The sequence below is a fragment of the Canis lupus genome, chromosome 4 (genome assembly GCF_011100685.1).
Source record: "Canis lupus familiaris isolate Mischka breed German Shepherd chromosome 4, alternate assembly UU_Cfam_GSD_1.0, whole genome shotgun sequence".
Lineage (NCBI taxonomy): Eukaryota > Metazoa > Chordata > Mammalia > Carnivora > Canidae > Canis > Canis lupus.
In genome coordinates this window covers 76,874,733-76,888,840 of record NC_049225.1, presented here as the reverse complement: position 1 = coordinate 76,888,840, position 14,108 = coordinate 76,874,733, and the positions used below count along the sequence as shown (strand labels likewise).

At 36.1% G+C, this 14,108-nt stretch overlaps 1 protein-coding gene across 1 annotated transcript in view; it reads left to right on the top strand.

Moving 5' to 3' along the window:
• Positions 1-14,108, top strand: part of CDH6 (cadherin 6) — a 55,465-nt gene that overhangs the window by 27,482 nt on the left and 13,875 nt on the right. Inside the window, exons 4-7 of the mRNA XM_038535409.1 lie at positions 1,747-1,914; positions 3,956-4,143; positions 6,510-6,763; positions 12,227-12,363. Of these exons, the coding sequence (XP_038391337.1) occupies positions 1,747-1,914; positions 3,956-4,143; positions 6,510-6,763; positions 12,227-12,363 (747 nt within the window). The remainder of the gene's footprint in view (positions 1-1,746; positions 1,915-3,955; positions 4,144-6,509; positions 6,764-12,226; positions 12,364-14,108) is intronic.

The following is a 14,108-nucleotide window of genomic DNA, read 5'->3' as shown; positions in this document are numbered from 1 at the left end:
GGGTAGATTTAGAAAAACTTCTACAATGTTCTTTTTCCTTCTGGTTTGGGCTGAGGTTAAAGACCAATCCCTTCTGATAGCCATTAGGGCTATTTACAAATATTCCAATTCCTCTTTTTCTAGTTATTTGGTATCTCTTTTTCCTCCTCTGAAGCTAGAAATGGCTGCGAGATTTGTTTGGGTAGTATTTCAAGTCACTTCCAAGCAGAACTTTTAGACCTGGTGCACAATCCACATTCCTATCCTCCTGCCACAGAGATCATGAATGGAAACCAATGTTGACACTGGTTTCCAGCCTGGATGTCTGTTATCCTTAGCAGAGCTTCTTGCTGGTGTACTCAGAGCATGAACAAAAAATTAATGTTAGCTGTGTTAAGCGAGTAAGATTTTGCATGGTTTGTTATGACATTGTCTAGCTCATCCTCACTGATACCGTCCTAATCAACAAAATGGTTTCCTTAATGGATTCCTTTTTTTAAACATCTCATTTTTCTGCATTTTCTCCACAGAGCGGCATATTATCTTATGATGAATTGTTTCTTAGGAAATATTGCCTGTGCTGTACAGTAAATTCTACATATATTTTTGCTACCATAATAGGAGTCGGGTTCCTTTTGTACATTTTTCAAGCATCCATTACTGTTAGTAGAAATAAAAATTTTTCTAGATTACTACATCCAGTTGGAAATCGATGTGTTAAGAGGTGCAATGAACTTGGAAAGAATCCTAAGGAAAAAGAAAATGTTGAGTTGAAAAACAATAAGGATGAAAAATTAGAAATATGCAATGTAAAGGACAAAAGGCTAAGGGGAATCTCCTGTGTTTAAATGGAGAAGTACTGTCCTTGGAGAAGGGGGGTGCAGCTGCATGGTCACTGAAGCCAGGACTACAGGAATAAGATTAACCTGTTGTCTACTCATGTTTAAAATTAAAAAAAAAAAAAGATATTTTCAGCTTCATTAGTTGTTAAGCACTGGAATGTGCTACCAGAGAAGGTTATAAAGCCTTTAAAGCCTTCAAAGACTTTAAAGCCTATAAAGATTTTTGAAAGAATGTTGTTAATTTAAGTATAAAGCCTACATAGAGATTAGGCAAACTTTGAGAAGTTCTTTCAACTACTTATTTTATAACTACCTGACAACAGAGATAAATGTAACCCAACATAAGAACATTGGTCACTGCTGGGACTAGTTGAACTAATGCTCACATCAGCTTTAGGAAAACTTAAGTCCTCTAGGATCATACAGGATGATAACTGTGGGAGAACTGATGCTGTGTTTTCTAAAGACCATAGTTTTGTAGTTTAGAAAATCCTCCCAACATTCATTACGGTTGGTATAGTTGATGAGCAATTAGCTCATTCGATAAAGCAAAACTCAAGCTCAGTTCAAATAAATGGCATAACAATTTCCTCATGGTACATTTAAATGTCTTTTATCAAGCAGCTATAGGAGGATAACATTGTACCACATGCCAAGTTACATTTTGCTATGTTATCTTATAACACATGATTTTTGTACTACCTACAATCTATCCCATTGTAGAATTGACTTGCACTTAACTCTCCTTGTACGATAGGTGTTTTTTGTTTTTGTTTTTTTTTTTTAAATAGACTATCTCCCCCATGTGGTTGTAATTTCCTTCAGCATGAAGGCTATCTACAATCAAACCATGTTTGTATAAATAAATAATTTGATAAAGTATTTTTAATACATCCCTTTCTACTTCTGAATTTCACATCTATAGGCATCATCAAGACAGCTTTGCTCAACATGGATCGAGAAAACAGGGAGCAGTACCAAGTGGTGATTCAAGCCAAGGATATGGGTGGCCAGATGGGGGGATTATCGGGGACCACCACAGTGAACATCACTCTGACTGACGTCAACGACAACCCTCCCCGGTTTCCCCAGAGTAGGAACATTTGATTGAATGAACTTCTTCAGTGCACTTTTGTAAAACTCTAACGTTAAGAATGATATTTATTTTCCATTGTTATTATCAATATTGGTGACCTTAGTAAGAACCATACCTTTATTAGATGGGCAATTTCTGTTATGGTTATTGTTGTAAAGGCAACACAATTGTTTTATTTTTCCTTATTAAAAAGACTACCACAGACATGAATTTGCTTGTGCAGAACATATGTACACAAGCGTGCTGCTATTGGTTAGAAAAAAACTGACTTTATGTTTTGTGAATTTAATCAGTCATGTAATCTCTTTTAAATCCTCGCAAAGTTTTATAAGGGAAGGATTTATCATTTTACTGTTTCTAAAAATACAACTGGGGAAATAACCATGTACTTAATCCATTTGTAATCATAAATAGTTTTCTACATTACGGTTAATTGAGATATGAAAAGTCATCTCTAAAATCATTAACTCTCATGACTAGGTAGAAAAAAAAGAAGGAAAAACAACATTCTTAAATGCCCACTTTGTATCAAGCAGTATACTAGAGCCCTTCATAGAGAGCACTTCAAGTGGGTACTGGTTGTAATATAATATCTCTTCCAGGAACAAAATTCATTTCTGACTGTGATCTAAGAAAACTAGCTGAATCCTGTCTTCCAGGAGAAAATAGCTGCCCACCATTAAAAGAAAGCCCACTTACCCAATCAAGGCATTTCTTTAAAGTTGGTCAGCTAACAGGGGCTTCTTTTATAATGGAGATACATATGGATCAACAAGAAATTGTTGAATTTTCTTTAGTTTTTTTCAAGCACTTAGTCACAGTGAAATGCAAAAAACAGAATATCAAGCTGATGAAATGGGTAGGAGAAAGAATTTACAGGCCCTAAAATTCCCAGCCCCACCCCCAGAGGCCTGAAATGACAATATCAGGTTTGCCCACGAACCTCCTTTCCAACATGGGAATGCCCTGGGGGAGGATAACAAAAGTATTCGCCACCACCTAGAAAACCACAGGACTGTCCCTCACTTCCTCTCCTTGGAGAGCCCGAGATCATTGCTGAATAATGTGCAGAAGGGAGTCACTCTAGAGGAAAACCTTGGCTTGTGTTATCATTTTGCCAAGGATGAGCCCTACACTTACTGAATGGATTAACACTACTGCATAACTATATTCTAGTGGCGTCATAGTCTGTGTCTTTCCAAAATAATTTTGTTCTTCTCTCTCTCTCTCTCTCTCTCTCTCTCTCTCTCTTTTGTCCTAAGTACATGCTGGTCTGGCATATATAAATTGAAACCCACACACAGTCTCCTTAAACTCATTTTGCAACATGAGGACATCAGAAAAATGTGCATCATAAAAAAAGGAAAAATGTACATCTACGAAATACAGGTTTCAAATCAGCAGTACAGATACAAGAATGGGAGAAACCTACGCATAGAAAAAATACTGTATTGAAATGTAAAAGAAAGGATTAGTAAGGAAACAATTAGGAGCTTTCTCTCTCCATGCCTCTATCTGTATCCCTAACTACAGCCAGACCAGCTCCCTGTATGAGAGAGACAGTACTTGGTTACACCCTCCAGATCGCTGTCATTTATTTTCACCTTCAGTTGTTATTAGCAATGACACAAAGAACCCTTTTAAGAACTATCTCGTAATTGGCTCAGTCACAGGTCAGGTTAAATTCTTCCCCATTCTTTCTGCTAGATGAGTTAACGGGGGCTTTGAAACCTTCTGCACCCCCCTCTAGCCACTTAGTCTCTCCTGCCATCATACCGTGAACCTGCAGGCCTATTTACAGGACAAGAAAAGTGTTCTCCATTTGCAAAGAGACAGGTCATGACAGGAGAAATATTCTGAACAATCATGAAAGTAAGGATGTAAGGAGGCTAGAGCACCATTAATTATTGTGAGGAAAGTACCAATCTGCCTGCATCCCAGTAATGTCTGCAAGAACTGTTAGAAAATAGGTTTTGTCTTTATTATGATAGAGTATCCTTCATCTGTGCTTGACTTGTATCTGTCTGGTGATTAATAGGTACATACCAGTTTAAGACCCCCGAGTCTTCTCCACCGGGTACACCAATTGGCAGGATCAAAGCCAGCGACGCTGACATGGGAGAAAATGCTGAAATTGAGTACAGCATTACAGAGGGAGAGGGGCTGGACATGTTTGATGTCGTCACCGACCAGGAAACCCAGGAAGGGGTTATTACTGTCAAAAAGGTAATGCTAAAAATAAATAAATAAATAAATAAATAAATAAATAAATAAATAAATAAATAAAACAGGTAATGCTGTTTGTTAAATACCATGCAAATGAGACATTCACTTTTCTCTGCCTCCCCCCGGCCCCCGAGTAAGTGGGGCAATTACACCTTCACATGAACATTCCTCTAGGTTCTTCTGTTACTAATTTTTTTTTTTAAACACCAAGTCTAATGGTTGGCTTTTAGAAGTCCTTGAGAATCTGATGCATTCATTAATTTCATACTTTTAATAAATGTTAAGAACCTTCTAATAAGTATAAATAAATGATATAAATAATACATATTAAAGTACATAAAATAAATATTGTCAATGAATAATAAATGAACAGTGTGCCAGACACTATTTTAGATGCTGGAGGTACAATGGTACCTTCAGCAGAATGGTCTCTGGTTTCGCAGAGCTGCCAGTCTAAGGCAGAAAGAGACAAGGAAATAAATTAACAAACAAACAAATGTATAGTTATAAATCCTGCTACATGCTTTGAATGAAGAGAGTAACACAAGCAGTGATAAAGATGGCCTGAATTAAAAAAAAAAAAAAAAGATGGCCTGAATTAGAGAGAGGCTATAAAAAGACCACAAAAATAAATTAACACAAACTTCCAATGAGTTCTGTAGCTACTTTTTAGAACAACAATAATTTTTGTTTAATTTCTGAATTCCAATTTTTGCCCTATGTACTCATTCACTATTTACTCCTCAAATTTATCTAGCACCACGGAGCAGTACACAGAAGTGTGAAAAAAATTTAAAACCAATAAACTGTGTGCTTCAATAGAACTATTTATTCAATATAAAAATATATTAATTTTGGTCACTTTTTTTAATCACTGCACTGTTATCATGTGTGGTATAATATTTTCTCTCTCCTTTAGCACACTGTTATCTTTGCTGGTAAATATAAGCATAGGTGGACATAACTAACAAGAAAATTCTTTCCTCTTAAGCTTTGTATTACATGTCTCAATACCTGGAAACACAATAAAACATGTTTAAGCGACACTCAGACCAATGTTTTATACTATAATATAATTAGGAAGCCCATTAGTGTGCATTAACCTTTTTAATTTTCTTAGTGCCTTATCAGATTCAAACTGAAATTTTGCCTAGCCGACTAAATCACATTCACTAATGCCTTGATTAATTGTGTTTCTAGTGAGCCTTGTCATATCATCATCTAAAACTAAAAGTCAGCAATAAGCATTTGGGTTCACTATGTCTCCAGAAGTAGAGATACTTTTCCTAAAGACCTCTGACAGCAATGATCATTACTTTCGTTGGCAAGTAATTAGCCCAATGCCCTTATCAGGATATCATTTGGAATATTTTATCAACTCATGCACATGCAAAAAAAACCCCACAAAAAAACCAAAACCATATTAAATCTATTTTATCTCAATGAGGAAGAGGGGGTCATGGTACAAACATGTGGTTCTCTATTCTGGGTGCACATCAGAATCATTCAGGGAGGTATTTGAAGGTATAGATTTCCACCCCCACTGCAGATATTTTAGTTTAATGATCCGGGGTGGGGTCCATATACTAGCAAATTTTTAAACACTCATTAAGTGTTCAATTACAGCCAGATATGACACAGAATAACATACTATGTATCTGCCAACTTGTCCCCTGACATGGCTCCCTCCAAATACAAGAACTTTTTTTTTTTTAAGATTTTATTTATTTATTTATGAGAGATACAGAGAGAGGCAGAGACACAGGCAGAGGGAGAAGCAGGCTCCATGCAGGGAGCCTGATGCAGGCCTTGATCCCAGGACCCCAGGATCATGCCCTGAGCCGAAGGCCACTGAGCCACCCAGGCGTCCCTACAAGAACCTTTTAAAGGAGATCTTAAGGGCAGCCCTGGTGACTCAGCGGTTTAGCGCCACCTTCAGCCCAGGGTGTGATCCTGGAGACCCGGGATCGAGTCCCACGTTGGGCTCCCCGCATGGAGCCTGCTTCTCCCTCTGCCTGTGTCTCTGCCTCTCTCTGTCTCATGAATAAGTAAATAAAATCTTTAAAAAAAAAAAATGTTTAAAGGAGATCTTATGAGATTCCCTTCCAGGTTCCCTTCCTTGTCCATGATACCTTGCACCCTTGCACCCACCTGTAAGGCAACAGTTTCAACCCACATTTTTCATCAGGATGGTGTAGTATCTGAACTCCCATGCCTTTGCCCAATATCACACTATGGGGTGATGTCTCTAAGCAATACAGTCATATTCATTTACCCATGTGATTTGCACTAAAAATGGCTCATGTGTTGTCTTTCTGTGTGTCTTGGTTGCTTCAAATATGTCTCTTTCTCCTACCCACCTCAAGCTCTTAGACTTTGAAAAGAAGAAAGTGTACACCCTCAAAGTGGAAGCCTCCAATCCTCATGTTGAACCCCGCTTTCTCTACCTGGGTCCATTCAAAGATGCGGCTACAGTCAGAATTATGGTGGAAGATGTGGATGAGCCTCCCGTCTTCAGCAAACTGGCCTACATCCTACAAATAAGAGAAGATGCTCAGATAAACACAACAATAGGCTCAGTCACAGCCCAAGATCCAGATGCTGCCAGGAATCCTGTCAAGTAAGCACACTTCTGCGACACGTCTCTTTCATAAGCTTTAGCCACTTGCTGTGCAAGTATCATCTACAAGTTAGAAAATTAATCCTTTTTTCCAACGAAACACTTGTGTCTTCCTGAAAAACTACTCTAAACAGCATCTTCACTCTCCTTGCTCAACATAAACATTATTTTGGCAGCAGTGTGAATCTAAAAAACACAAAGTTTGAGGGGAAAACACAAAATGATCTATAGGAGTTTACTACTCACATAAAAATGGTATAAGGAAATACAACAGAATGGCCTGGAATTTTTCTCTAAGGTCTTAGATTTGTCAAAGAGTGACATGGAGAGAGCTCTGTGATTTTTAACAAACAAGACACAGAGCTGAGAGTCTGTTTCTCAAGTTTGCAAGAACCTCTCATGTAACACTTACAGGCAGAATTATGCTCCATTTGGATGCGTAATTTTTTTCTTTTTCAGACATGGATAAAAATAAGAACCATTTCATGATTATGTCTGTGAAATCCTGGGGAAATTAATAGAGCTGAATCATAATTTATACTGTGTAAGCAAGCTCTATTTTCCCTATATATTCCTTATACCTTAGCTGTAAATCACACTGCAAGAAAACCTCATTGATCTTTGAAACCATAGATGCTTTAGTATTCTAGAATTTTATCATGAAAGCGCCGGAGTCAACAACTTCCAGCCTTGAGTCAGTAGTTTAGTTGACTAGATGAGAAAACTGCTAAATCAAAATATCATTGTATCAATTTGCCCCCATTAAAAAAAAAAAAAAAAAAGGCAGCAGACTGACAAGCTAGCGGAACTCTTGCCAGTGAGCCCATGGATAAATTCCAATCAGGGCACCTGCCATATGCCAGTTATGCTCTAGGCTTTAGAGATCTAACAGAGAACAATATCAAGTCCTGATCTCATGAAGCTTACTTTCTTATTGTGGCAGACAGAAATAGGCCAACAACAAATATGCATTATTTCAGATAAAATACATTGCAAGCAGTAAAATAGGACAGAATACGGAAACAAAGGGTTTCCATACCATGGAAATGGGGTACCATTTGACATAATGTAATCAGGTCTGCCCTTGGTAGGAATTCATCTGAGTAAACATTGAAGGCATGAACCACGATGATACCTGAGAGAACATTCCAAGAAGGGGGGGGAAAGGGTAAGGTCTGATAACAGAGCTTGCTTGGCATGAAGGAGTAGCAAGGAGGCTTACCTAGAAAAGAATAAGCAAGGCGGGGAGTGGTTGGTAGGGTAGGAGGCAAAAGGGAGGTATGGTGGTGAGTGTGGCAGGTCCTATGGGCATTTGTAGCTCTTGGTAAAGACTGGATTTTATTTGACTGAGGTAGGAAGCCGCTGCAAAGCTTTGAAAAGTAGTATTACCTAATCTAAAACTACTTTTTAAGAGGATCACACTGGCTGCCGCATGAAGAATATTATTGCAGATAAAAAGAGTTAGAGCTTCTAAGGCAATCATTTTCTAACTTTTCAGCCATAAGCTCTTTGTTCAAATGAAACTTGATGGCAAGTCCCACATCTAAAACACAAAAATGGCTGGCTTATTCTCAGGGAATAGTTTAAAATCATTGGGAAAATAGACTCTGTTGTCTTATCATTCTACTGAAATATCTATAGACTCCTTGAACTGGACTATGGTCAACCCAAAGCGGCCACATCTAAGCTCCATGGATCAAGTGTTCTTCCATATACATTTAATATTATTAATAAGGAAAATGAATAACAGACTTTGTTGTGCAACACAAATAATTTTAAGTACTTTCACAATGATTCTCTCACTTGAAGTTTGTCCTAAGTGTATGGAGAAAAAAAAATCTTAGCAAGTCAATGTCAAGACCAATTTAAAAGTGTTAATGCTGGAAGTTTATATAAATATGAGCTTTGTTACCTCTTTAATCAATCCACATGTTTTTAATTGAAAGAGATAATGTCTCCTGGGAATTCAGGCTACATTTTTGTCTATTTTGTTTCTTATAATGAATACCACTGCATTATTTTATGTTTTATTAAAAGAAGTAGTTAACTTGTCAGACTGGGTTGGCTGTCAGCTAATTTTAAAGTTTTTTATGCCAGCCTTTTCTTGGTACATATGGATTTCATATGTAGATATAGATTTAAGGATAAAAATACTAATAAGGGTATATTGGTATATAAATTCTATTCCAATGAGCCCTTTTTTAGGACAAACATGATTCTTATATTGGGAAAGTTCATCCACACATAGTTTTTGGTTATCCAAGATGTAAATATTGAACAATTAGGTGCTAGACAATATGTTAAGTACATAATTAATACTAGATAATCTTTCCCAGAACATTGATGTATTGTTATGCAGACACAAATATTTAATTCTTTAATTACATAAAATAATTTTCTTCCAGTAACTTTATCACAAATGCCCTTGACTTCCATGAGTCTTATAAAATGTCACTCTGAATAGACATTATGAAAAATTATATGCAAACATACTTCCTTTCATGACCCACAAATCTCCCTGACTTGAGAGGCTACATTAGAAGACAAATTATTGAATCACAGAATATAATAAATTTCTGGGGGGGGAGAAAGAGCTACCTAGCAAAATAATCTGCTATAATCATGTTAAGATTGATTACCTTGTTCCTTATCTGTTATGACTACAATTAATGTGACTGGGCGGTAAATATACTAGATATGAATTGAAATGACTTTGGAAAGAAAAACAAAAAACAGATAAGGCTTCATGTGCAAACATCTTTCCTAAACAATGTAAACATCTGAAATTTCCTATTAATTTTTAAATCTCCCAATTAAGGGAAATACTCAGGTACAATTTTGGTATTTCCTAAATAGTTACTTTCTCTTTAAAATCAAAAGCTGGCTTCAACTAAAAATTCCTCACCCCATACTCTTTATTTCAAAGGCTTAAACAGGAAAATATGACTACTTGTAAAACTTAAAATTATAGCAGGAAGAAAACAAAGAACAAGAAAAGATTACTGCTGTATATAATTGTAACAGCTTATAAAGGCAGTAAGCAGCACATCTTAAGCTTGAACTTTTCCATGAGGGAAAAAAATATTTGTAGCAATTATTAAATTTCTTGCAACATCTATGAATATTGAGATTTCTTTTGGGGTAGTTAGTTATGTGCTATAAATATTTATCATTCTCAAGTTAAAAATGAAGGCAGGTGATCAAGTTCAATGAGTTGCCTAAATTCTTAATAAACGTTGATTCATGACATAAATGGCAAAAATAATAGCTGTTTTATCTGCAGGAGATGAACCCTTAATAATAATATTAGGTTTACATAAACTAAAATTAAAATTCTAACCTAACTTGAGATATATACATATATATCCTTTTTTTTCTAAGATTTTATTTATTTATTCATGAGAGATACGGAGAGAGAGAGGTAGAGACACAGGCAGAGGGAGAAGTTCGCTCTATGCAGGGAGCCCAACGTGGGACTCGATCCTGGGTTTCCAGGATCACACCCTGGGCCAAAGACAGCACTAAACTGCTAAGCCACCAGAGCTGCCCAATATATTTCTTTGAACTTCTTAATTCTCTTTAATATCAGGTTCAAATAGCCTCCAATAATCAAATATATATTTTATTTTGCCCTGATAGATGACGAAAATATATTTTATTACAATATAATAATAAAATATATTATTTATGATATATTTATATTTTATAAATATAAATAATAAAATATATTTATTATAATTTACCAGTTACCAGTTTTATTTTTTTTACCAGTTACATTTTAAAGCAAAATAATCAATTGAAATAAAACCTTGAACATGGTACACTATTACAAGTTAGTAATGTGCTTATTTTTCTTATAGCATTCATAATAAGTCTACATGTATATGACTAGTTAGTTCATTTACTTAATTGTATTTCTACTGAGCCAACATTTTTAAATCTCCCATCATGACATAAATTTTGAGACTCCAGCTGAAATGAGCAATTTTTTTCCTCTAATGACCTTAACATATCAAATGTCTCCTGAGTTTTCTCTTTAATGTCCCCTACATAAAGTAGAGTGCAAACATATTTTCCCCATATATAGCTATTCCAAAAATTGGTAATAAATGTATAAAGAAAATAACATTTCTCAAAATCTCCTAGTCTTCCATCAATTTCGGTGTTGAAAACTCTGTCTTCCTTTGAATTCTAAGACACTTCTCAGTTTTCTTTGAATTCTCAAAACTCCTTAAATAGTTATCAAGTGCCTACTCTGCTCTGGGCACTGCTTTGAGCACTGTGGGTCTCCATTTTCCCATCATCTTTTAAGTGATCAGGTCCTTAATGTTTTTCTCTGTTCCCTAGACCTTTTCTTCCTAAACAATCAAATGAGAAATCTAAGTTGTCAATCCAGACCTTTTCCTTCCCGGACTTTCCTTGGACACTTCAGCTTCAATATATCAAAATGGAAACTTAGGATCTTCCCCAAATTCTGTTCTTCTCTTCTATCAGTGTGTGGTCACACCAACCAACCATTCTCCTCAATTCAAACCAGTGATCTTTACTAAACGTGACTTAGATTGGAACATTTCCCTGCTTAAAATCCACTGTAGATTCACATTGCTCTTGGAACAAACTTCAACTCCTTGCCATGGTCAGCCCACTCTTCTACAGTCCAGACTCTGAATCTCTCCCCAGTCTCATTTTCTTTCTTTTTTTTTTTTTTAACATTTTATTTATTTATTCAATGAGAGACAGAGACTCAGACAGAGGGAGAAGCAGGCTCCCTGTGGGACTTGATCCCAAGACCCCAGAATCACAACCTGAGCCAAAGCAGACACTCAACCACTGAGCCACCCAGGTCCCTCCCAACCTCATTATCTCTCTCCCTTTTCCCACCTCACTAACTGTAGCCACACTGGCCAGTTTTTGCTTCTTTCTACGTAATGATTTTAAAAATAAAGTGAATAACAGAATACTAGACAATAACCCTACTTATGCACATAAACACTCATGTACACATTAAAGTTCTAAGGTTCTAGAAATTTGAGTTAAAATGTGACCATTACTATATAAACTTGATACAAATTACATATACAAGAAACTTTATTGGTGATTCTCAAACTCATGGAACTTGTCTAATGGGTTTACCATTAGGACCTCAATTGTAAAGAATTTCCCAGAATATTTTGCTTAATATTAACTTATAGATATGCAATATGTGCTACAAGTAGAAAAAAAATCACGTAACAGGCATTCTGGAAATAGTTTTAGGATGAGAGAATAACAAATACAAAGAAAACCTTTCTGGCATTGTATGGGGACAGATGGTAGCTACACTTGTGGTGAGCATAGCATACATGTAGACTTGCCAAATCATTATGCTGTACACCTGAAACTAAGGTAACTGTGTGTCAACTATATTTCATTTTAAAAAGAAAAGAAAAGAAAACCATTCTAAATTCTACTCTGCATTTTTAGGTATTCTGTTGATCGACACACAGATATGGACAGAATATTCAACATTGATTCTGGAAATGGTTCAATTTTTACGTCGAAACTTCTTGACCGAGAAACATTGCTGTGGCACAACATTACAGTGATAGCAACAGAGATCAGTAAGTTTAACCTCACACTGCAACTGTCCCCCAATTGACGGAGTGAGTGTCCCGGCAAGGGCGGGTTGAAGCAAGGCTGAAATTCATCACCATGTACAGATAGCCTACTCGATACATATTGAAGGAAAGAGCCGCATAACGATTTGCAGTAATGTTTCTTCTAGGCATGTGTTAACTCATTCACAAATGCAGAGGTACCTATGGATGACCTGTAATTCACAAATAATGAAATGAGAATGCATCTCTCAAATGAGGTTGAACTGGTACATACTGGATTTGATTCCACAAAGCTTTATAAATCAGAACACCACAGAAGAAGCTGAAAAACATGGGCTCATGGTTAGAATTGGGAGGGGAGGGGAATCACATACATTTAAAAATGTAGGCATTACTTAGAAGTCTTTCAGAGATCTATCCTCCAGCTTTCTACAGAATTTCTATTTCAAAATCATTACAGAAGTAAGAGATATAAATTTTTGCTTTTCCACTGTACACCAAAGTGAGCAATCCAAACCACCAAGTAATCAATAAAATGTTTAGAGCGAATTTTATGGAAGTCCCCATGAAATTGAAGGCAAAGAAAAATAGTGCCAAATGAATGCTTCAAATAAAATGATTATACACAGAGAGAATTGTGTAATGTAAACACAATGTGTAGGCCTAAGTACATGAAAGAAAAAGTATTTTTAAAATAACATTTAAATGTTTAAATATAGGCTTCCAAATTATAGCTCATTTTTTAGTTTTTGTTTTTGATTTTAAAAGTTCAAATATTTTTAGCTCAGTTGGGTATCTAGTGTGAAATATTCCATATCTAATGGTATATTACAGTAGTATTCTTTGTCAACATTACTCATGAGATTTGAAATGTCTGAAGAATATTGAGTAGAATAATAAATAACCAATATGGACAAAATGAAGCATCGCTTTGTGATAGCATTAAGAGCTCCTAATTACAAATTTGTTAGGTAGGAATTTGCTCTTCAGAATTTATGTGGAGGGATTAATGCAGATACCAATGACAGAGCATACTTAAAGCTTTAAAATCACAAAATCATTTTTCACATTGAAAAGGACCATTTTTTATAACATCATGAAATTTTATATTTTATTGAAGTAGTCATTTTTGTGTATTTTAAGCTTTGTGCCTAAAAAGTTTTTTTTAAGATTTAATGTTTCTGTGATATATTTGAAAGTACTAGCGATAAAGACCTTTTAAAACCTCCTCTTCGGCAGCTCTAACTTTGGAAGAATAATGTGAGCAACATTTTAGAGGCAAAGGAGCTTAAGAATCTTATTGTCTAAACTTCTTAACTATCTTTGATGCAACAGAAGCCCAGAGCTTACATAAAACCAGCCTACTCCCATCCCAGGGCCTTGGCACTTGCTGTTCCCTCTATGTGGAGAGCCAGAAATAGTCACATGGCTTAATTCTTCTCTTTATTTGTGTCTCTGTACAAATGGCATCCCATCAGATGAGCCCGAGTGGTCATCCCACTCAAAGTAGCACCTCCACCTCTCTCCAGTCCCTTTCTCTGTTTAATTTCTCCACAGCATTTACCATCTCACGCATTATATATTTATGTGTTTACAGCTTGTCTGCCCCCAGTAGAATAAAGCTCTGAGATGCAGGATCTTTGTCATGTTCCCCACGTGTCCCAGCACCCCAAAGAGTGGCTGGCATATATTAGACACTAGATGCTCACTAAATATTTATGATGTGAACAAACAGATGTATAAGTGAA